Source organism: Oryx dammah, unplaced genomic scaffold, assembly GCF_014754425.2.
Source record: "Oryx dammah isolate SB20612 unplaced genomic scaffold, SCBI_Odam_1.1 HiC_scaffold_2, whole genome shotgun sequence".
In the NCBI taxonomy this organism is placed as follows: domain Eukaryota; kingdom Metazoa; phylum Chordata; class Mammalia; order Artiodactyla; family Bovidae; genus Oryx; species Oryx dammah.
This window is the reverse complement of record NW_024070186.1, coordinates 176,267,748-176,293,678: the sequence shown is the minus strand read 5'-3', so window position 1 is coordinate 176,293,678 and position 25,931 is coordinate 176,267,748. Positions and strand designations below refer to the sequence as shown.

Sequence of the window (25,931 nt, the reverse complement as noted above, 5' to 3'; positions counted from 1 at the left end):
AATAATAGGAATAGATAGATAAATTACAAATAGCCAATTTAAATAGTTTAGATTTAATGTAATAGGACACAAGAAGTTTTGTGTCAAGGAACAAAAATTATAATAAAATTATGTTAGAGAATGTTATTCAGGCATTAGCATCCAAACAGTGATCAAAGGGAGACAGACCATAAACTTTTTTCAGGAAAATTGTAGAGCCACAGCACTGCAGAGTACCCTTCACCATGATAGCTATACGGTCACCCAGGACATCAGCTTCATCCATGTGGTGGGTTGTCAATAAGATGGTACGATTCTCTTTATGCTTCTGAAGGACATCCCAGGTGAATCTCCTTGAGACTGGGTCCATGCCAGATGTTGGCTCATCAAGTATCACCACCTATAGATCAGAAGAACAATTCCATGATCATATTTAATTCATGTTATGCTCTTTATGTGATAACTTACTATTTTACATGGGGGACATATGCAAGCTAAAATACATAATCTAGACTATATTAAGAACTTTGAAAAATTAACAATAAATTAAAACCCCATAACCATATTATATCAACTGGATCAATGATGGAAATACCCTCTGATTATCATTTGGGAAGTTCCTTCTAGAGAGTTAGATTCATATCAGCTCATAGGTTGTGTCAGCTCAGTTTTATATATTAGCTGGGGCAGGGACCCATGTTAGTGGTTCTTTACCTTGGAGTCGCCTATAAGTGCGATAATAATGGAGAGTTTACGCTTCATTCCTCCACTCAGTGACTTTGAAAGGGCATCACGCTTTTCTATCAGGTCAAAAGATAGCAGCATTTTGTTAATTTCTTTAGAACGTGTTTTTGGAGGTACTCCTTTTATCTAAAAAAGAAGCCAGAGTTTACATGGTGCTTCCAACTTTGTCCTTAGAAAAATTCTTTCATCAAGATCTTTCTTACAGAGTTATTAAGACATGAGCTTTTTCTTCTCTTTGCCTCCCTTTGTAGTTAAGGAACAATGTCTCCAAAGAATGAATTTCCACTAAATAAGGATACAGATATTGGTTCTTTGTCACACTGCCTGAAGCATATGAAAAGGGTGGGAAAAAAGAATATATCTCTGGCTCACCACGCAGTAGAAATAGAGATGTTCTGACACTGTCAACTGATGGAACAATATGTCATCCTGGGGGCACAAGCCCAAGCTTTTCCTGACTTGAACCATATCTTTTGAGATATCATATCCACTAATATACACCTTTCCACTGGTAGGACGATAGAGACCTAGAATCAAGCATAAGACATGACAGAAACTTCGTTTCAGTGAGAGAATCTCACAATACACTGTTCATTAGCACCTCCTTAATAGTCTATTTGTAGACTACTTGAAAGAATTATCAGTACCTCTTACAAAGAAAGTGACCTGGTACCTTCTGGTAATGGGGAAATTTTTTAAAAAATCTATATATTCTGGTTTCTAATGAGTATAAAAATTTTAATTGAGTAATAAAAAATACTTTGAAGAATTTTCGGTTTCAGTGTTCTGTGCTACTGTCTATTTGACAACATAGGCAAACCACAGTATAATCTTACTAACTTGTGATTCGTCCAACCTGGACATGATGTACTCTTCACAGACGTTTAATAAGCAGGGTGGCAATATACAGCCTTGTTATATTCCCTTCCCAACTTTGAACCAGTCATTTGTTCTATGTCCAGTTCTAACTGTTGCTTCTTGACCCACTTACAGGATTCTCAGGAGAAAGATAATGTGATCTGGTTCTCACATCACTTTAAGAACTTTCCACAGTTTGTTGTGATGCACACAAAGTCTTTAGCATAGTCACTGTAGCAGAAGTAGATGTTTTTCTTGAACCCCTCTACTTTCTCCATGATCCAATGAATGTTGGCAATTTGATCTCTGGTCCCTCTGCTTCTTTGAAACCCAGCTTGCATATGTGTAAGTTCTCAATTCATGTACTGCTGAAGTCTATTTTGAGCATAACTTTAGTAGCCTATGAAATGAGCACAACTGTATGGTAGTTTGAACATTCTTTGGCCTTGTCTTTCTTTGGGATTGGAATGAAACTGACCTTTTCCAGTCCTGTCATCACTGCTGAGTTTTCCAAATTTGCTGGCATATTGAAAGCAGCATTTTAACAGCATCATCTTCTAGGATTTTAAATAGCTCAAGTGGAATTCCACCACTTCCATTGGTTTAATCATGGTAATGCTTCCTAAGGTCCACTTCACACTCCAAGATGTCTGGCTCTAGGTGATTAACCACACCACTATGGTTATCAGGATCATTAAGACCTTTCTTGTAGAGTTCCTCTGTGTATTCTTGCCAACTCTTCTTAACCTCTTCTGCTCTTGTTAGTTCCTCACCACTTATGCCCTTTATCATGCCTATTCTTGCATGAAATGTTCCTTTGATACCTCCAATTTTCTTCAAGAGATCTATAGTCTTTCCCATTCTATTGTTTTGCTCCACTTCTTTGCATTGTTCATTTTAGAAGGCCTTGTTATCTCTCCTTGCTATTCTCTGGATCTCTGTATTTAATTGGGTATGTCTTTCCCTTTTTTCTTTATCTTTGCTTCTCTTTGTGCTCAGCTATTCTAAAGCTTCTTCAGACAACCACTTTGCTTTTTTGCATTTCTTTTCCTTTGGAATGATTTTGGTCACTGCATCCTGTACAATGTTAAAAATGTCCATCCAGAGTTCTTCAGGCTCTTTGTCTACCAGATCTAATCCCTTGAATATACTTACCACTCCACTGTGTAGTTGCACATATTGTAAAAGTACCACATGCTACTAAGCTGGAAACTTTAAACTGAATAATTTTATGTTATATGAATTTTTCCTCAACTAAAAATTATCATTCAAAAAATTACAAGACATAACCCTTGGGCTTCAAGCTACTTTTAATTGAGGAAACAAGTGTCTCAACAACTGTGATACATGATACAATTAATTCATTCTGCAAGTATTTATTGAAAACTTACTGTGTAAGAAATTACTCTAATCCCTTGGGACATAGTTACCAAACAGAGGTAAGGGTGATTAATTCTAGTTGATGGGATCAGGAAGTAGCTTTTGAGCTGAATCTTTATGAATGAGTAGAAAATTTCAAAAGGGAAGTGGTGGTTTAGGCATTCCTGGTAAGGAAAAGGGAATGCGCATATACACATTAGGAAGTGCATAATATATGTTCTGGAAAACCCCATGGACAGAGGAGCCTGGTAGGCTGCAGTCCATGGGGTCGCTAAAACTCTGACACGACTGAGTGACTTCACTTTCACTTTTCACTTTCATGCATTGGAGAAGGAAATGGAAACCCACTCCAGTGTTTTTGCCTGCAGAATCCCAGGGACAAGGGAGCCTGGTGGGCTGCCGTCTGTGGGGTCACACAGAGTCGGACATGACTGAAATGACTTAGCAGCAGCAGTAGCAGCAATATATGTTCTGAGATATCAAATGCATTGGTTTCCAATGGCTGCTGTAGCAAATTACCACAGAGTTAGTGTTAAAACAAAAGAAATTTATTCCATTACAGTTCTGGAGACTGGAAGTCTGAAATCAGTATCAGTGGGGTGAAATTGAGGTGTCAGCAGGGCCTCACCTTCAACAGAGACTCTGAGGGAAAAATCCATTTCTTGTCTTTTTTGGATTGTGATGGCTGCTAATATTATCCTGTGAAGCAACACTCTGGTTATCTGGGTCCAACATCACATTGCCTACTCTCTTCTTGTCTTCTATTCTTCTGCTTATCTACAATCTCCCTCTGTTTTTCACTTATGAGGACACTAGAGATTTCATTTAGGATTCAGCCAGATAATCCAGGATTATGAGATAATGAGATAATTATGAGATAATGAGATAATTATGAGATAATGAGATAATTATGAGATAATGAGATAATTATGAGATAATCCTGGATTATCTGGCTGAATCCTAAATGAAATCTCTAGTGTCCTCATAAGTGAAAAACAGAGGGAGATTGTAGATAGGCAGAAGAATAGAAGACAAGAAGAGAGTAGGCAATGTGATATATATATATATATATATATATATATATATATCTCCCAGGTGTCACACACCCCAACAAGCTTCTTGGCATAGAACTATCCAACCCCATGCAGGGATCTGTCTTACCAGGAAAAACCCTACTTGCCCATGACACTTGGGACCTTTAGGGTATCTGGATTGCTGGTTCTTGATCTTCCTAAGAAATATTGTGGAGCAAATCCATTTTTATTTAGGATTTATTTAGTCATTTAGGATTCGGTTCTGTGGGTTTTTTTTTTTTTTGTAAGTAAACAAAAACTAATTAAACAAGGTCTGTTGAAGTTGTGAATTGAATCATGCTTGACTTTTCAGTGAGAAAGAGACAGACCACTTCACTGCCCTGCCTCCTCACAAGGGTCGGGGCCCCCACCTTTTTCCTCCCAGGCAAAACGTGGAAGCCACCTTGGCTGGAGCAGCCCACCACACCAAGCAGACCCTAGGGATTTGTTGTTGTCTTTCTGGCCTGGTCTGTGCCCAATACAGCAGCTTCTCCACACTACATGTTGGGCATAGACCTGGCCAGAAGACATGGCAAGGAGATGATTATCTTTGGGGACCACTGTCACAAAATGTAAAGGACGGAATATGCTCTAAGAGGAAATACATAAAAATATTTAATAAGTGGCAGTTGATATTATACTGAAGACAACAATAACAATATTCACTAATAATTATGTGGTATTAATTAGGAAGTAATGATTAAGAGCTTTAAGTTTCAGAAGTATTTCAAAGATAGAAGTTGACAAAGAATTGTTGTTTTCCATCATTTCTTTCCTCAAAGATAAGGCTACTTATAGTTGACCTAAACTGGGAAATTCATCCTTGCTTCAACCTTTCACTTGACACTCTGGTATCATTTTGGTCATTCCTATTCTCTCTCTCTCTATTCTCTAGCCATATAATATTCCCTATTTTCTTACTTCCTGTCCTTGAATATCCTTAGAATATGCATCTCCCCTTTCTTTCATGATTCATTACACCTTGTACCAATCTCAAATTAGATTTTATTTCCCCTTTGCTCATAGCCCTTGCCCACAGTGTTAGATCAAGGTGACAGGACAACACCCAACACTCAAGCTTTAATTTTTACTTCTCAAGATGTTATAAAATTCCTACTTACTCATCAAATCCTTGCTAAACTATAAGATCTTTGAAGAGAAGGACTTTCTGCTCAACACTGCATTCTTCAGTTCAGTTTAGTTCAGTCGCTCAGTCCTGTCCGACTCTTTGCGACCCCATCAATCACAGCACTCCAGGCCTCCCTGTCCATCACCAACTCCCGGAGTTCACTCAGACTCACGTCCATCGAGTCGGTGATGCCATCCAGCCATCTCACCCTCGGTCGTCCCCTTTTCCTCCTGCCCCCAACCCTTCCCAGCATCAGAGTCTTTTCCAGTGAGTCAACTCTTCACATGAGGTGGCCAAAGTACTGGAGTTGGTCATAACTTTTCTTCCAAGGAGTAAGTATCTTTTAATTTCATGGCTGCAGTCACCACTGCATTCTTAGTTTTCACCCAAATATCTGGCATATTAATGTATACTAATGATATGAGTAAAGTTTTGCCTCATCTGTAATTTAGTGAATCACTTGAGTAATGAGAACACTTTCTGGGATAATTATCTATCTTAATAGGCAACAGGATTATTCAGAGGTATGCATATGTCAAAATGCAGCAAATGAATACTTAAAATTTAAGCATTTTTTAATTAAAATTTTATTCCAAAAGAAAAATTCTAGTTAATGATATGCATTCTAAATTATTTATCAGGAAGCATCTTAATGTCTAAAATTAATTTTCAGATGCCTAAAAATGGGATCAATAGATCTGTGACAAATATATAAAATGGTAAAATGGTAAAATCTAGGCAGTGGTTGTAAGAGTGGTCACTAAAAATCTTTCAACTTGGATGTGAGTAGAAATTTTCTTATTAAATATAAAAGTATATTCATAAGAATATATAATACACATTATACAATGAAACAATGTACATCAAACAAATTAGAATGGTTTCCTATGAAGGGAGCAGGGGAACAGAAGAAAGTAATATAAAAGTAATTTAAAGGAATAGATAAGTGAAAGCAGAAAGGCTCTCTAGTCTTTGCATTGACCAATGAGGATGGTGCACTAAAAAGTGAGAAGTGGGATGTACCTGAGAAACAAAAATAAACATTGATTTTTAAGCTCAATAATAAATGATTTTACACTTTGTAAAGAAAGCAGATTAATAAACAGCCATATGTATCATTTAAATAATAATGTCAATGTCAAGAAGAGTACACAAAACCTTCAAAGCTTAATCCACAGTATCTGCGTGAAAATAACCATGAATATTTACCTGTGAGGACAGATAAGGTAGTAGTCTTCCCTGCTCCATTATGACCGAGAAGGACAGTGATTTGCCCCTCATATAAATTCAAAGATAAGTCTTGAACTGCTAGTACTGTCATATTTTGCAATGTGAATTCCTGTGAAAAGAATAAAAAACCACAAACCTTATATCTATTTCTATTACTTATAAAGGGCATGCATTTGTATCAATTATTTATAGAATAAGAAAATAAGAGAACATTAATCTCAAAAGGTAAAATTAAAGTATAAAAGAAAAAAATCATGAACAATTATATCTGGAAGCAAAATGTGGATAGAAGTTCAAAGTAGGTCCATAAGACTTTTTCTGAACAATTTCATGGAGTCCCACTTTGATCCATTTACTGTCATGAAGCTGATAAATTACAATCTGCTCCAGTCAATGTCTTTCTGCTAAATTATTGAACTTAATGCAAAAACTCATTATATGTAGTTGTCCTATAAGCACTTCAAACTCTACTAATTAGTTAGTTCAGTGGCTCAGTTGTGTCCAACTCTTTGCAACGCCATGGACTACAGCATGCCAGGCTTCCCTGTCCATCACCAACTCCCAGAGCTTGCTCAACTCATGTCCATCAAATCAGTGATGCCATTCAATCATCTCATCCTCTGTTGTCCCCTTCTCCTCCTGCTTTCAATCTTTCCCAGTATCAGTGTCTTTTTAAATGAGTCAATTCTTTGCATCACATGACCAAAATATTGCAGCTTCAGCCTCAGCATGAGTACTGATTTCCTTTAGGATAGACTGGTTGGATCTCCTTGTAGTCCAAGGGACTCTCAAGAGTCTTCTCCAACACACAGCTCAAAAGCATCAATTCTTTGGTGCTCAGTTTTCTTTATAGTCCAACTCTCACATCCATACATGACTACTGGAAAAAACATAGCTTTGACTAGATGGATCTTTGTCTGCAAAGTAATGTCTCTGCTTCTTAATATGCTGTCTAGGTTGGTCATAGCTTTTCTTCCAAGGAGCAAGCTTCTTTCAATTTCATGGCTCCAGTCACTATCTGCAGTGATTTTGGAACCCAAGAAAATAAAGTCTGCCACTGTTTCCATTGTTTCCCCATCTATTTGCCATGAAGTGATGCGACTGGATGCCATGATCTTAGTTTTTTGAATGTTGATTTTTAAGCCAGCTTTTTCACTCTTCTCTCTCACTTTTATCAAGAGGTTCTTTAATTTTTCTTTGCTTTCTGCCATAAAGGTGGTGTCATCTGCATAACCCAGGTTACTGATATTTCTCCTTGTGCTTCCAGCTTGTGCTTCATCCAGCCCAGCATTTACCATGATGTACTCTGCATATAAGTTAAATAAGCAGGGTGACAATATACAGCCTTGAGGTACTCCTTTCTCAATTTGGAACCAGTCTGTTGTTCCACGTCCAGTTCTAACTGTTGCTTCTTGACCTACATATAGATTTGTCAGGAGGCAGGTAAGGTGGTCTGGTATTCTCATCTCTTTAAGAATGTTCCACAGTTTGTTGTGATCCACACAGTCAAAGGCTTTGGCATAGTCAATAAAGCAGATGTTTTTCTGGAATGTTCTTGCTTTTTCTATGATCCAACAGATGCTGGCAATTTGATCTCTGGTTCCTCTGTCTTTTCTAAATCCAGCTTGAACATCTTGAAGTTCTCACTTCACATACTGTTGAAGCCTTGCTTAGAGAATTTTGAGCATTATTTTACTAGCGTGTGAGATGAGTGCAATTGTGCGGTAGTTTGAACATTCTTTGGCATTGTCTTTCTTTGGGATTGGGATGAAAACTGACCTTTCCCAGTCATGTGGCCACTGCTGAGTTTTCTAAATTTGCTGACATATTAAGTGCAACACTTTCACAGCATCATCTTTTAGGATTTGAAATATCTCGACTACAATTACATCACCTCCAGTAGCTTTGTTTGTAGTGATGCTTCCTAAGGCCCACCTGATTTTGCATTCCAGGATGTCTGGCTCTAGGTGAATGATCACACCACTGTGGCTATCCAGGTCATTAAGATCCCTTTTGTATAGTTCCTCTGTGCATTCTTGCCATCTGTTCTTAGTATCTTCTACCTCTGTTAGATTGATACCATTTCTGTCCTTAATTGTGCCCGTCTTTGTGTTAATGTTTCCTTAGTATCTCTAATGTTCTTGAAGAGATCTCTATTCTTTCCCATTCTATGTTTTCCTCTATTTCTTTACACTGATCACAAGCAAGGCTTTCTTATCTCTCCTTGCTATTCTTTGGAACTCTGCATTCACATGGGTATATCTTTCCTTTTTTTCCTTTGCTTTCTTTTCTCTGCTATTTGTAAGGCTTCCTCAGACAATCATTTTGCCTTTTCTTATTTTTTTTTTTCTTGGAAATTGTCTTGATCACCACCTCCTGTACAACATTATGAACTGCCGTCCGTAATTCTTTAGGCACTCTGTCTGTCAGATGAAATCCCTTGAACCTATTTGTCATTTCCACTGTATAATTGTAAGGGATTTGATTTAGGTCATACTTGAATCATCTAGTGGTTTTCCCTACTTTTTTCTGTTTAAGTCTGAATTTTGCAAAGTTGACTCTATAGAGCTTCTCCATTTTCAGCTGAAAAGAATATAATCAATCTTATTTTGGTATTGACCATCTGGTGGTGTCCATGTGTAGAGTCGTCTCTCATGTTGTTGGAAGAGGGTGTTTGCTATGATCAGTGCTTTCTCTTGGAAAAACTCTATTAGCCTTCGCCCTGCTTCATTTTGTATTCCAAGGCCAAACTTGCCCGTTACTCCAGGTATCTCCTGACTTCCTACTTTTGCATTCCAATCCCCTATGATGAAAAAGACATCTTTTTTTGAGTGTTAGTTCCAGAAGTTCTTGTAGGTCTTCATAGTACTTCAGCTTCTTGTGGCTCTGCTGATGAAGAATTCGCCTGCAATGTGGGAGCCCTGGGTTCAATCTCTGGATTGGGAAGATACCCTGGAGAAGGGAAAGGCTATCCACTCCAGTGTTCTGGCCTGCAGAATTCCGTGGACTCTATAGTCCATGGGGTCGCAAAGAGTCAGATACCACTGACTGACCTTCACTTTCACTCATCTGAAAATGTATTCCTCCTGCTATATTCCTTTTCTGAGTAAGTTACACCATTGTCTCTCTGGATGTACAAGGCAGAAATTTGGGATTTCCTTACGCACAGCTCCCTCTGCCTCATCTACTAAAATTTATCAGTCACTTATCCAGCTGATCCACACTGGTTGCCTTGTAAAAAAACAATGCCTGAAGGACACTAGAGCAAATTGTCAGCTTTTCCATGGTTGAGGCAGGGCTGAGAGCAGTGCCGAAACAGTGTGCTGTGTGACCCTGCACAATGGGTGACAGATGACACAACGGAGTGCAGTCCCTGATGGACAGCTCTGGTGGAGGAATACTTGGTGGCTCCTCTCCCAGTGGGAGCACTGCAATACCACCTACTTCACAGTGCAGCTCAGAAACAGATGAGGGATTCCTACTCCAACAACTAAGGTGCAGACCCTGCCCCTGATACGGCTGTGACAGCCACAGGGAAAAGAGGAGGCACTGCTTAACACGCAGGGCAGGTTCTGATCACCATAAGACCAGTCACACTGCATATCAAGGGGATAAAAGCCAGGACACACTGAGGAAAGAAGCAGCAGTCATTCATACTAAGAACAGCATTGGCATCAACAATATCAAAGCCATTCAGGCTACACAGGGATGCTACCACATCAAATAGCCCTCTAAGACCATGGTGGATAATTGTTTCTCCTAAACTCACAAAGTAAGAGAAACATAGATAAAAAGAAGTAGAGGAACAACTCCCAGCTAAAAGACCAAGAAAACTCACCTAAAAGAACAAACAAGGAAACAGACCTCTTCAGCCTGATAGACACAGAGTGCAAAAAGGAGACAATGAAAGGCTATCAATAAAAATTCAGATTATTATATAAAGAAACTAGAAACTATAAAGAACCAAGAAAAATTGGAAATGTCATTTGCTGAGGCAAAAGCTGAGCTAGAAACAATGAATAGAAGATTGAATAATACAAAATGAATAAGTGATGAATAAATTCCAACAAAAGAAGAAAAAGTAAAAGAGATCAAAAAATATACTTGAAGAAATTATGACTGAAAACTTTCCAAACCTAAAGAAGTGAAGTGAAGTGAAAGTCGCTCAGTCATGTCTGACTCTTTGCGACCCCATGGAGTATACAGTCCATGGGATTCTCCAGGCCAGAATACTGGAGTGGGTAGCCTTTCCCTTCTCCAGGGGATCATCCCAACTCCAGGATCGAACCCAGGTCTACCACATTGCAGGCAGATTCTTTACCAGCTGAACTACTGAAGTCAAGTGAAGTGAAGTCACTCAGTCGTGTCTGACTCTTTATGACCCCATGGACTGTAGCCTACCATGCTCCTCTGTCCATGGGATTTTCCAGGCAATAGTGCTGGAGTGGATTGCCAGGGAAGCAAAAAAAAAAAAGCAAAAAAAAAAAAAAAGGAAACAGATATCCAGATACAGGAAGCATAGTGACTCCCAGACAATATGAACCCAAGCAGACTTACACCAGACATACTATAAAGTGGCAAAGAAAGAAAGAAAGTCAAAGTGTTAGTTGCTCAATCATTTCCAATTCTTTGCAACCCCATAGACTGTAGCCCACTGGGTTGTTCTGTCCATGGAATTCTCCAGGCAAGAATACTGGAGTGGGTTGCCATTCCCTTCTCCAGGAGATCTTCCTAACCCAGGGATCAAACCCAGGTCTCCTGAATTGCAAGCAGATTCTTTACTGTCTGAGCCACCAGGGAAGCAAAAGTTAAATGTAAAGAGAGAATGCTGAAGGCAAGGAGAGAAAAATAAAATTTGAGTGCAAGGAAATCTCCTTAAGGCAATGAGCTGGTTTCCCTATAAGAATGTTGCAAGCCAAAAGGGAGTAGCAAGATACATTCACAATCTTGAAAGAGAAAAATCTGCAACATAAGATACCCTTTCAAGAAAGATTATCACTTAGAATAGGAGAGATAAAGAATTTCTGAGACAGGAAAAACTAAAAGAACTAAACTAAAATGAAACCTATCATAAAGGAAATATTGAAAGATATTTTCAAGATAGATAAGAAATAAGAATCCATAGAAAAGAGAAAATGAGAATTGAAAAGGAAATTACTTAAATAAACCAGTATACAGATTTTTAAAAAATAAAATAAAATATTTTTTATGAAAGCAGTGAACAGCAAAAGGGTAAATATGAAGATGTAAAAGAGGACAACAAAGCCAAAAAGTGTGAAGAAAGAGAATAGCAAAATGCAGATATTTTTACAATGCATTTGAGCCTATAAGAAAATCAGTCTAAAGCAGTTAGATATAGAAAAATGTTAACATACTTGAAAAACAAGATAATCACAAACATACAATAGTTTCACAAAAACCGAAAAACAGAGAACACAAGCATAATTAATATAAAAGGAACTAATCAAATAACAAAAGGAAGAACAAAAAGAAAAAGAAAGGAACAAAGAAGAAATCAACAAAGAAACACAGAATCAAAGGGAAAATTAGGTTTAAAATGGCAATAAATACATATCTGTTGATAATTACCTTATGTCAATGGCTTAAACGCTCCAATCAAAAGACATAGAGTAGAAGATTGGATTAAACACACACACACACACACACACACACATGAGTCTAGCTGCCTAGAAGAGAATATTCAGTGCAAATGACAGACATAGGCTGAAAGTGAGAAGATGAAAAAGACATTTCATTCAAATGGAAATTAGAGGAAAGTGAGTGTAACAGTACTCATATGAGAAAAAAATAGACTTTAAACAAAGGCCATAAAGAAAAATACAAAATAATATTATAAAAGAATAAATGCAAGAAGAGTGTATTACACTCATCAACAAATATGCACATTTTAGGGGTATAACTGAATCATTTTGCATCTAAATACATAAAACAAACACTAACAGATATAAAGGTGGTGCAGTGGTAGAGAATCTGCCTACCAATGCCAGAGACTCAAGAGATATGGGTTCAATCTCTGGGTTGGGAAGATTCCCTGGAGTAGAAAGGGCAACCCACTGCAGTGATTTTGCCTAGGAAATTCCATGGACAGAGGAGCTAAGCTGTCTACAGTCCATTGGGTTGCAAAGAGCCAGACATAACTAAGTGCAAGATTTTAACACCCAACTCACATCAGTGGACAGATTTTATAAACAGAAGAGTAATAACACAACAGAGAAATTAAATGATACAATAGAACAGTTAAGTCTTCTTGATATATATAGGGTATAACATTTAAAAAACAGAATACACATTCTTTCCAAGTGCACATGGAACAGTCTCTAGGACTGACCACATACAGGGACACAAGATGATTCGCAACAAATTTAAGAATACAGAAATTATTTCAGCTATCTTTTCAGATCACAATGGCATGAAACTGGAAACCCACCGCAGAAAAGAAATTTTAAAAAATGATTACATGGAAACTAAACAACATGTTATTTAAAAATCAGTGAATCTTCTAAGTAAGGAAATAAAAGTTGCCTGTATTCCACCCAAGGGCTGTTTTAACAATTTTTTTCATAGTAGTTTTGTAGAAAATTTTGCAATTTTCCTCAATGAGACTATACACATACATGCACACAATTTTCTATTCTGTATTTTCTCTAAACTTTTAGAATTTTCTCATTTTTTTCTATATTCTTTATATGTGTATTTAGCTTTTACAAATTATTGTATAATACAGTAATGACCTTAATTTACTTTAAGTCAGAAAGAGAAAGAGAAATGCCATATATTAGCACATATATATGGAATCTAGAAAAATGGTCCTGATCATCCTACGTGCAGGGCAGCAAAGGAGACACAGATGTAAAGAACAGACTTTTGGACTCACTGGGAGAAGGAGAGAGTGGGATGATTTGAGAAAATAGCATTGAAACATACACATTACCATATATAAAATAGACAAGCAGTGCAAGTTTGATATATGAAGCAGGGCACCCAAATCTGGTGTTCTGTGACAACCTGGAGGAACAGGGTAAGGAGGAAAGTGGGAGGGTGTTCAAGATGGAGGAGACACATGTATACCTATGGCTGATTCATATTGATGTATGGCAAAAACCATCACAATATTGTAAACTAATTATTCTTCAATTAAAATAAATTAATTAATTTTAAAAACACTAGAAGAAATTCAATAAAACCAAGAGTTGATTCTTTGAAAGGGTAAACAAAATTGATAAATTTCTGTACAGTCTCATCAAGAAAAGAAAAGAGAATATCCAGTAAATATAATTAGAAATTAAAGAGAAGAAATCACAACTGATATTACAGAAATACAAAATACCATAAAAGAATAATATGAAAAGTTATATGCCAATAAATTCAACAGCCTAGAAGAAATGGACTTTTTAGAAACACAGCTGTTCAAAACTGAAGGGCTGAATCAAGAACAATTAAATAACTTGGATGGATCAATCACTAAAAGTAAAATAGTATCCATTTAAAAAAAAAAAAAAAAACTTCCTACAAACAAAAGTCCAGAGCCTGTTGTCTTCACCGGCAAATTCCACCAAACATACAAAGAACTTCTACCAATTTTTCTCAAACTCTTCCATAAGACTGAAGAAGAGAAAATACTTTCAAAGACATTCTGTAAAGCCATCATTACCCTGGTACCAAAAACAGACACAGACACTACCAGAAAAGATTACAGAACAATATCTTTGATGAATATTGATGTGAAAATTGTCAAAATGTCGGCAATTGAGTTCAACAGCACATTATAAAAAAGATCACATACCACAACCAAGTTGAAGTCATGGCTAGTTCACAAGGATGGTTCAACACATGCAAATCCATCAGTGTGATCCACCACATCAAGATAAATCAAAAACCACATGATCATCTCAATAGCTGCAGAAAAAGGCATTCAATAAAATTCAACATCTGTTCATGATTAAAAAAAAAAAAAAACTCGTACCAAAGTAGTTATTGAGGGACCATGTCTCAACATAATAAAAGTTATTTATGACACATCAACATCCAATATGATACTCAGTTGTGAAAACGGAAAACCTTTTTGTTAAAATCCCACTCTCACCACTTCTATTCAACACAGTATGTAATTCAAAAAGTTGCATACAACCCTATCTTCATGGTAGCAATATTCCCAATAGCCAAGACTTGGAAACAACATAAATGTCCATCGACATACGAATAGATAAAGACAATGTGTAAACATACACTATAGAATATTACTAAACCATAAAAAGAATGAAATAATGACATTTGAAACAACTTGGATGGACTTCGAGATTATCATACTAAGTGACGAGAAAGACAAATATATCATATCACCTATATTTGGAATCTAAATTATGACCCAAAAGTATCTACAAAACAGAAACAGACCCTCAGTTCAGTTCAGTTCAGTTCAGTCACTCAGTCATGTCCAACTCTTTGCAACCCTATGGACAGCAGCACGCCAGGCCTCCCTGTCCATTGCCAACTCCCAGAGTTTACTCAAATTCATTTCCATCAAGTTGGTGATGCCATCCAGCCATCTTATCCTCTGTCGTCCCCTTCTCCTCCTGCCCCCAATCCCTCCCAGCATCAGAGTCTTTTCCAATGAGTCAACTTTTCACATGAGGTGGCCAAAGTATTGGAGTTTCAGCTTTAGCATCAGTCCTTCCAAAGAACACCCAGGACTGATCTCCTTCAGAATGGACTGGTTGGATCTCCTTGCAGTCCAAGGGACTCTCAAGAGTCTTCTCCAACACCACAGTTCAAAAGCATCAATTCTTTAGCACTCATCTTTCTTCACAGTCCAACTTTCAAATCTATACATGACCACTGGAAAAACCATAGCCTTGACTAGACTCTATTATTCATAGAATAGATAAATAACAAGATGTTACTGCATAGTGCAGGAAATTGTATTCAATATCCCATGATAAACCACAATAGAAAAGAATCTGAATCACTTTGCTATAGAGCAGAAATTAATACATCAACTATACTTCAATAAAAATACTATAGAAAAATAAATATGATTAATATGCAAATGTCTCCACATCTTAAGGAACAACATGAAAAATAAATGTATAATGTAAGTAAAAAGAAACTTTAATGCAGAATCAAAAGGAAATGTTAAAGAGCAATAACAATATGACAGAAGTGAAGAACACTTTTGATGAGCTCACTAGTAGACTGGACATGGCTGAGAAAAGAAGACACAGTAAGCTTGAAACAACAATAACAACATCTCAAATTGAAATAAGAAGAAAAAAGAATGAAAATGATCAGAACAGAATCTCCAAGAACTGTTGGACAGTTACAAAAGGAGTTGTCTGTGTATAATATAATGGGATTGCCAGAAGGAAAAAAAGAGAGAAAGGACCAGAAGATATATTTGAAGAAATGATGACTGAGAATTTTCTAGATGAATGATAGATACCAAACTATATTTCTAGGAAGCTCAAAGGAAATTCAGCAGGATAAAGACCACACACACAAAAAATCTAGACCAAAGCATGTATTTGCCAAAAACCAAATAATAAAAATCTTGAAAAATAAAAATATATTGAAATAAGCCATGGCTGAGCGGTCTAAGGCCCTGCATTCAGGTTGCAGTCTCCCCTGGAGGCATGGGTTTGAATCCCACTCCTGACAAGCCAACCTAGGCCTTCCCTTGTGGCTCAGTTGGTAAAGAATCCACCTGCAATGTGGGAGACCTAGGTTCGATCCCTGGGTTGGGAAGATCCTCTGGAGAAGGGAAAGGCTACCCACTCCAGTATACTGGCCTAGAGAATCCCATGGACTGTATAGTCCATGGGTTCTCAAAGAGTCAGACATGACTGAACGATTTCATTTCACTTTACTTGAAATAAGCCAGAGATCAGAGAAGAATCCTACAGGAATAAGGGGATTAAATTACATAAGACCTGTATAAGCTACTGACAGGCAGAAAAGAAGGAGAGGATAAAACAGGTAACAAAGAATATGTGCGATAAGTATAAGAAAGTTACAGTTAGTGATGCTCAAACGCTGAGTCATGTTGGACTCTTTTGACCCCATGGACTGTAGCCGGCTTCTACAGGCTTCTCTGTCTATGGATTTTCCAGGCAAGAACACTGGACATGTTGCCATTTCCTACTCCACGGGATCTTCCCCACTCAGGGATCAGACTCTTGCATCTCCTGCTTTGGAAGGCTGATCCTTTACCAGTGTGCCACCTGTACTCTCAATTATAGATATTAATATTAAATGTTGATGGTAGTTTAGTCACTAAGTCATGTCCAACTCTTGTGACTCCATGGACTGTAGCCCACACCAGACTCCTTTGCCCATGGGATTTCCCAAGCAAGAATATAGTAGTGGGTTGCCATTTCCTTCTCCAAGACCTAGGAATAGAACCCAGGTCTCCTGAGTTGCGGGGGGAATCCTGCATTGCAGGCAGATTCTTTTCTGGCTGAGCTATGAGGGAAGATTCATTTAATAACATTGGTTAATATTAATTCACCTATATTAATAATAACTTTAGTAATAATGATCTAAATGCACCAATTAAGAGACTGAATTTTTAAAAAGATGGAACTATATATTGCCTACAAGAATTCCACTTTGGGGGCTTCCCTGGTGGTCCAGTGGTTAAGAATCTGCCTTGCAATGCAAGGGACACTGGTTCGTCCCTGATCTGGGAAGATCCCATGTGCTGGGGGACCACTGAGCCCTTGCCCCACAACTACTAAGCCTGCGCTCTGGAGCCTGTGAGCTGCAACACCTGAGCCTGCATGCTAGAACTACTGAAACCTGCATGCCCTAGAGTCTATGCCCTGCAATAAGAGAAACCACTGCAATAAGAAGCCTGTGCACCACAACGAAGGGTAGCCACTCTTTTCACAACGAGAGAAAACCTATGCACAGCAATGGAGATCCAGCACAGCAAAAATAATAAAAAATAAATACATGAATAAAAGAATTTCAGTTTAAACACAAAGACACAGAAAAATTAAAGGTGCCTGTGACACCAAGATGTCACGCACCTCTGCTATGTCTAAGGTCTCCTGGGTTGAAGGCTCCGTTTTCGGGGATGGGGGTGGTAAAGGTGGAGAGGGAACCGGTATCATAGGTGCCTTTGCCGCATCTGGGGTGATTGAGTTTGGGGGCAGGCTGAGTCATGGGAGCCTCTATGGCTAAAGGGATGGTGTCACAGGCCCAGCTGCTGCTGCTGCCTGGTCCACTGTGGCCAGAGGTGCCACTTAACCAGGAGACTTGGTTTGTATGAGCTGCCTCTCCTGCTGCTTCTGGGTTCTCTGGAGCTGTGGGCTCAGCCAGGGGTCTGGGATTGCAGACACGGCCTCCATGTGTTCCTAGTCCACTCTATACAGTTGCACAGACGTATGGAATTCTCTGGCAACCGTGTCTATTGCACAGAAGCAACTTCGCTGAGTTATGGATATTTTACTGGTTGTAGAGTGAAGGAGAAAGACAAAGCAACTTACGCTGCTGTGATGCTGACACCACCCTATCATTTCACATTTGTTTTTAATTGTAGCACATGTACCATATTAATATGTTAATAACAAAATATTGAAAATACATAAATATATGGGGACATGTACTATCTTCTCACTTTCTATAAATATAAGACTGTTCTAAAAATAAAATATATTTACAGTCTATCCCTAATTGAAAGAAAAAATCATCAACTTTCATGAATGAGAAAAATCATATCTACTTCCCTCCTTGGATTAGGATATCAAGTAGAGTGAGAGCAGGTAGGTAAAATTAAGATAACATCATTTCATTTATTGATGACAGGAAATTCAGTCTTCCCAGGACCATGGTGGAGGATAAAGTTAAATTATCCAGGGAGTTAGGTAATGATAAGATAACAGAAACAGTAAGGTTAAATATTTATTAGAGAAATATGTTTGAAACGACAGGGACAAAAATTGGTTATTTTTCAAAGACCAGTAGGTACAAGTGATGGTAGAGAGGGAGAAGTAGTCAGCGCAGGAAGAGAATGAACTCTTCTAAATATCTACTATGTCCCAAGCACTGTTTGGTTTTATATATCACATCTCACAATTAACCCGTAAAGCAAACCTATATGGTAGCTACCATTCCCCACATTGCAAATGAAGAAAATTAAGCTCAGATATTTTAAGAAATAAAAAATACATGGAAGAGGTGGGAATCAAACATATTTGTTTTAAAATTCATCTCTTAAGCCCTTTCTGCTAACTTGAACAGAAAAGGACAAATATAGAGAGTAATGGAAAAGTAATAATACATTATAATTAAAGTGCATCGTATCTACATTTTCTCCTTAAGCCTTCATCTCAATATTTGTTTTAAATGTCATCTCTCTGCTGATAAATTTCAAATGCATATCAGGCTTTAAATTTTCCTAAACTCTAGACTTCTAAAACTGATATCTCACCTGGATGTTTGTTTAAATGTTACTTCAAACTTATATCCAAAAGAGATCTGTTAATTTCCTCAAGCCTCCACTTTTAAATTAAAAAAACTGTAATTACTCTCCAGTCTTTTCCATATCCATAAATATCACCACTATCCACTCAATTGTTCAAGTCAGAAACCCAAATCAAATGAGTTTCCTCCTCTTCCCTCAACCTGCTGCACTCTTTACAGTTCTAATTACAGAAAACAGCCTTAAACTGTTCACTTCTCTCTCACATTCACTGACACCACCTTAGTCCAAGCTGTTATGATTACAGAAACTTCCTTATTCATCTTCCTCTCAGTAATTCTCCACATCACAGTCAGAGAATATTTTCAAAGCATAAATCAGATTATGTCCTTATAGCAATCATACTCCTTTAGTGACTTCCAACTATTTTTCAAGTCCAAAGTTTATTGAACTTTACTGTGACCTCATGGTTCCTACCTGATCTGGCTTCTATCTCTTCAAACTTGTTTCAACCATTTCTTCTTTGTTTGCTTCTTCAAATACATAACAATGTTTTTTCTACCTCAGAACTTGGATTTAATGTTCTGTTTTAATCTTTTATCTCTCATTTTTCAACTCCCTGATTCATCCACATCTTTCAGATTTCAACACAAAGATCACCTTCACAGAGAGGCTTTCCTTCACTATTCCATGAAAATTACTTCTCATTCTTGTTGTCTGTCCAAGTTATTATCCAATCATCTTGTTTCCCTCATGATGTAATACATGCTATAATACATGATATAATCATCTTTTTCATTATTACCATTATCCCTTCAGGCAGACTTCAGTCAGACTTCACCACTGACTCAGTGGTGGCTTCATAGAAGGTAGCACTAGCACCTCAGCAAGCCTCATCATTACCACATCCAGTGGCTTCTCTCTCCAGGACTGAAGCAAGAAGTTTCTTGGCATGTTTCTCTGTCACCCAGTACGAGTTTTTTCCAGTTGCCAGACATAGCCTATGGTACCTCAGCAAACTTCTTACCATTCACGCAGCCACAGAACCACAGCCTTCAGTAAAGTAAGTTTGACCTCATCCTTGGTAGAGAGGAAGAAACTTTTCCAAGTTTGTTCTTCCAGTGAGTGCTGCCTCCTGAGCCTTAGAGGTAGTGACTATTCTCTAATCTACTATTTCTATATTCTTTAAAGTTTGATTTATTCCTATCAGTATTTTTACCTGTTTATATTACTAAATTCTTTGCACTAAAATTTCTGTATTACTAGAGAATAATTTCTGTTTCCTAGCTCAACTTTGAATGATACACTGACACATAGGTTTCTGAAATTGTTATATTGATTTGTATTGCTAGAAATATAACCTTTTTCCATATCCTTGCTACAAATATTATTGTCAAATGTTTTTATTTTAGCCATTCAGATGAGAATATCAATCTTTTAATATGTTCTTTATTTCAGTATTCATAGTTCTTGTAAAATCTTTCTCTGCTAACTCCTGTTTCTAGATAATCTGTGTGTCTGCTTCCATGGTATGTTCCTATTCTTAGTTACTGGTCACTATCTTGTACCTCTTCACAAGTCTAGTAATTCTTTATTTGTGCTATGCATTTTGTATAAAATAACCAAGGAGGCTCCAGCCATCTTCCATCTGAAAGTAACCCCTTTTCTTGATTAAATAGAAAAGGGAAAGAGGTGATCAATTACATCTAACCTGGAATTCAGTGGAGTGAAAAACTGATCAGAAGTTTAAAAAGATTTGAGCTATCCTAGTTCATTCTTACTCTGTAAGAACGGTCCTCTTAAACTTCTGATGGAATATCTTGCAGGTAAAGGAGATTCTGTTCTGTTCTTTATAGTTTTGAATATAGTTCTTTACTTTCTACTTGTTACAACTCCAAATATGCCAGGTGTCTGGGGTGGGGAGGCCAAGATTTTGGCTTCTGAGCTTCCCAGGTTTACAGATTTCATAGTGCCCTTTAGAATCCTTGATCTAGTTTCCTAGAATCCCACTTAAAGCTCTTTACATCAGTTTAAATATCTCAAAGGGAAAATTGATCACATGGGACCACTTCATGCTTCCAAATGTCATGCCAGCCAACTATAACCACCAAAAGGCTCAAGCACTTCTTTATTTCAGTAGAGTTCTTATTTGGAGTAGAGGGTACAGGGATTGATTCTCAGTCCCTAGTTAGAAAACAGCTACAAGGGAGAAAATGGCCAGTATTTTTAAGGTCAGTTTAAAAGTATTGCTTATTCTTCGGAATTGAAAATAATCTAGTCCTTACAGCTTCTGCAGTTGTCTGATAAATATAATTTATCTGGTTTCTTCTACTGTTTTCAGTTTGAGTGTCGAGCTACCAAGAACATTCCCATCCTACTTGGAGGCAGAAAGTGAAAGTGAAGTCGCTCAGTCGTGTCCGACTCTTTGTGACCCCATGGACTGCAGCCTACCAGGCTGGACAAAGGAGTCTGGTAGGCTGCAGTCCATGGGATTTCCCAGGCAATAATACTGGAGTGGACTGCCATTTCCTTCTCCAGGCGATCTTCCCGACCCCGGGATCGAACCCAGGTCTCCCACATTCTAGACAGATGTTTACCCTCTGAGCCACCAGGGAAGTCCTTCTTTGGAGGCAGGAGTACCCCTAACTGTTTGCTTACATTTCCTTTAAAAGGGAGATTTTATCTGAATATTTTACAACTATATTTCCAGTACCAATCAGTTTCTACAACATAATAGGTGCTAAGAAACTACTTGTTGAACTTCTGAATAAATAAATAGTATATAGAAAGTCCTTTGTTCTGCTAGTACTCATAAGTCTGGATATGCAAGTCTGGGGGAAAGAGCTAAGAAAATATGACCTACTACACCAATTAGAGGAAGCCCTCAGGGACAATCTTGGTGGAAAAGTGAAAACAGAGATGAGAAAGGATATGGGTGGTGAAATGGTTTATATGGCTGTTAATATAAACCCACCATAAATCATAAATCACAAAATTGTGATTTGAATGGGCTTCCTGAGAAAATACAATAAAAAGACAGTTTTACATCTACAGTGATGTGATAAAGACAGAATCATAATGCAATGGAGGCAGAGAAAACCATGATAGGATAAAAAGTCTTATCCTCTTCCTAATACCCACAAATGATTAGCAGAAATTTTGAAGAGATATCTGAGTTTCCACAAATTGTGGGATTAGAGGTTTAAGTTAAGCTGAAGTATCTCCTTGAGGCCCAGGAGAATGCCAGCAGATATATGGGTTACCTGAATGATACATGCTTGCAGTTTATCCAGATAAACTGATATGTCTAAGAACATGTCCTTGCAGAACACTTCGAAAGAGGATAGTGTAAACAAATGGCCCAATATATAACTTGTAGAATAAGTAAAGCCAGAGTGGTGAACAGAAATTTATATTTACATAACATGTTTTCACAGCTCCAGTGAAAAATTAACTCTTATGATGGAAGAATCGTAGCAGATACAAAGCCGAATTTTATTCAGAAGTAAATAGAGGAAAACATGGATTTTAATTTTATTTGCATAAATTTTCATTTTGTCTCATTAAATAATGTCTGCTGACTATAACCTTTTATTAACATCTGGGAGTAGGGTTATGGCCAGTGACAAACATTTGTTATTTTTATTGTTCAGTTGCTAAATTGTGTCTGACTGTGCAACCATATGGACTGCAGGATGCCAGGCTTCCCTCTCTTTCACTATGTCCCAGAGTCTGCTCAAATTCATGCTCATTGAGTTGGTGATGCTATCTAACCATCTTATCCTCTGCCACCATCTTCTCCTTTTGCCTTCAGTCTTTCCCAGCATCAGAGTCTTTTCCAATGAGTCAGCTCTTTGCAACAGAAAATTAATTTACTATGTTTTGTAAATTACTTTCCAATAGTACAGGGGAAAAGAGACCTGTAAATAATACCTTGTACAAATGTTGAATCCTGATACCAGCCATCAAACCAACAGGTTCTTCTTCAAAGTAAGCATTTTGAACTCTACTAGTAACAGGCATATCTTCCTTTTTCCTAATGCTTGTAGCCTTTCCAAGCCAGTAGCCTTTCTAAGAAAAGAGGAAAAACAATCTATCATGTGACTGAAAAATAAGATGTTCCTAAACTTGAAAACATTTTGACTCATTTCACTTCAGTTTTGAGATGGGTTGCAGCAGATAACTTGAAATGAAACTTGGAAGTAAATAGCCTATAATTTTAATTCCTACAGAATAACTACAAAATATTCTATTTAAAATGTCACTTTAATATGGCTCAGCAAAAAGCATTCTATCATTCTGAGTCAGTCTCTTTCTTTGGACATGTGATCTAAAGATCCTTAAAGATTGCTCAGACCCTTTCAATGAATTTGTGAGTTCAAAATTGCTTTCATAAAAACACTTAAATATATGTATTCTTTTTCATATACTGTTCCATTATGGTATACTCCTAGAAAATAACTCCTAGAATGTTTGGTTTTGAAGGCCAGTGGGGCTTACTTTCAGAAGTCTTAGGAGGCTAGGGGAAATAGATACTTCACTTTTAGAGGGCACACGAAAAATATCACATTCTCCAAGACCCAGAGAAGAAGTAGTAATTTGAAAGATGCCTGGGTAATGCTGTTGGGTCTGCTAATCTTGGAGAGACACCTGGAAAGGTATGAGGCCACTGCAGCTCACCTTGTGGATACAGACACTGGTGGCAGCCATTTGGGAGAGCTTATTGTACCATATGGACACTTGCTGGCAAGCACCATTTTGGAATCCTCCTTTTAGCTGATTAGCCTTAGGGCCTAGCCATGCCCTTGCCCAACAGCCTGTAGGAATCAACTAGGCAGCAGATGGTCTACCTTCAGACCTTCTGAGCCCACAGCACAAACAGTATGTCCCTTCCCAGCTAGGGGCCCAGGACCTGGCCCCACACATCAATGTGCAGGCACTACAAGTAGGACCCCCAGAACCATGCAGCTGGGCCCTGGTATATTCACAAATGGGTAGGCATTAGCCCCAGAATCCCTAGCTCTGCCCACCAGTGATCCTGCTCTAGCCTTGGGAACAGTCTCACCCAGCAGTGGGTGGATACTAACCACAGGACAACCAAAGCCCCACAGTCTGTGGTCCAAGCCCAACTACCAATAGGCCAGCACCTGCCCTAGGACTGGCTGGGCCCTGTGCTCAGTAACAGGTCAACAAAGCTTTGAGACATGCCAGATCCCACAGACAGCTGTGTCAGGAACCAGTCCCAGTCACCAACAGTCCAATAGTAACTCTAGGATCCCTGGATCCTACAGCCAAACCATAGGACTTAACTCTGCCTACCAATGAACCATCACTAACTCTAGCGCCTGGCCTCACCCACCAGCGTGGGGGCAAAAGCCCCAAGATCTTCTGGACCCCAACTCCACTTAACAATGAACCAGTAACAGGCCCAGGGCTCCACAGGGTTCAGAATCCAGCCACCTCATGACCTGGCCCCAGAAACTAGTGTTCAACAGCCCTTACATAAGGAGGGGCCTGGCAACCAATCAGACTAAGGCTAACAAACCATGCCAGATTACCCATGGTAATCAGCCCACCACAACAGAAGGACCCACATAGCCTAAATAGGGAGCACACCTAGGACATATAGCTCTGGTAATGAAAGGTGAGTGTGCTGATGGGATGCATTAGACTTCTCCTTCAAGGCCACTTCTCCAATGTTGAGAAATGTAACTAATATATCAAATATACAGACATAAAAACAGTAAGTCAGGGAAAATCATGTGACAGAGGAATATGTTCCAAATGAAGAAACAATATAAAAACCCAGAAGAACGAGGTGAAGGGGCAATAGAAAATCTACTTGAGAAAAATGTTAGAGTAATGACCGTAAAGATCATCAAAAAACTAAAGAGAATGGATGCACACAGAATGAAGTTAGAAATTTTCAACAAAGAGTTAGAAAATCTAAAGAGCTACCAGAGATGAAGAACACAAAAACTGAAATGAAAAATACACTAGAAAGAATCAACAGTAGGCTAAATAATATGGGGAAAAAGATCAATAAGCTGAGTATCAATAAGACAGAGTATCAAGAATCATTGATGCTTAACAAAAGAAAAGAATGAAAGGAAATGTGGACAGTTAATGATACTTCTAAGATGATATCAAGCATACCAGTATTCACATTATAGGGGTCCCTGAAGGAGAAAAGAGAGAAAAAGTGTATAAACATATCTGGAGACATAATAGCTAAAAAATTCCCTAACCTGGGAAAAGAAACAGTTATCCAAAACCATTAAGTGCAGAGAATCTCATACAGGATGAATTCAAAGAGGAACACACCAAAACACATGGTAATTAAAATGACAAAATTAAAGATAGAGATTATTAAAAGCAGCATAGGAAAAGCAATGCATAACACTCAAGAAAACTCCCATAAGATTATCCACAATAAGCACATAAGAGATACAGAAAATAATTAGATGTAAAATATATCAAAAACAGTAATCATGAGGGGAGGAGAGTATAATGCAGGATTTTTAAAATACATTTGAAATTAAGAGATCAACAATTACATGTGTGTGTGTGTGTGTATGAATGTGAAAGTTATTAGCTCAGTCTTGTGCAACTCTTTGTGACCCCACCAGGTCCTCTGTCCACAGAATTATATATAGTGATAGTGAAGTCACTCAATTGTGTCCAACTCTTTGCAACCCCATGGACTGTAGCCTACCAGGCTCCTCCATCCTAATTATATATATATATACAATTTTATATATACAATATATAAATTTATATATAAAATTGTATATATAAATGTATGCTAATATAGCATACATTTACATAAATATATATATGTAGATGGTAACCTCGGAGAAAGCAATGGCAACCCACTCCAGTACTCTTGCCTGGAAAATCCCATGGAAGGAGGAGCCTCATAGGCTGCAGTCTGTGGGGTCGTGAAGAGTTGGAGATGACTGCGAGACTTCACTTTCACTTTTCACGTTCATGCACTGGAGAAGGGAATGGCAACCCACTCCAGTGTTCTTGCCTGGAGAATCCCAGGAACGGGGGAGCCTGGTAGGCTGCCGTCTATGGGGTCACACAGAGTCGG

The 25,931-nt window shown here is 38.0% G+C and overlaps 1 protein-coding gene across 1 annotated transcript in view; it reads right to left on the bottom strand.

Moving 5' to 3' along the window:
* The window catches only part of LOC120882546 (ATP-binding cassette sub-family A member 3-like), a 229,630-nt gene that overhangs the window by 121,573 nt on the left and 82,126 nt on the right, over positions 1-25,931 (bottom strand). Inside the window, exons 10-14 of the mRNA XM_040266561.1 lie at positions 22,769-22,906; positions 6,373-6,502; positions 1,096-1,250; positions 694-849; positions 169-379 (exon numbers count right to left, since the gene is read on the bottom strand). Coding sequence (XP_040122495.1) covers positions 169-379; positions 694-849; positions 1,096-1,250; positions 6,373-6,502; positions 22,769-22,906 — 790 coding nt within the window. The remainder of the gene's footprint in view (positions 1-168; positions 380-693; positions 850-1,095; positions 1,251-6,372; positions 6,503-22,768; positions 22,907-25,931) is intronic.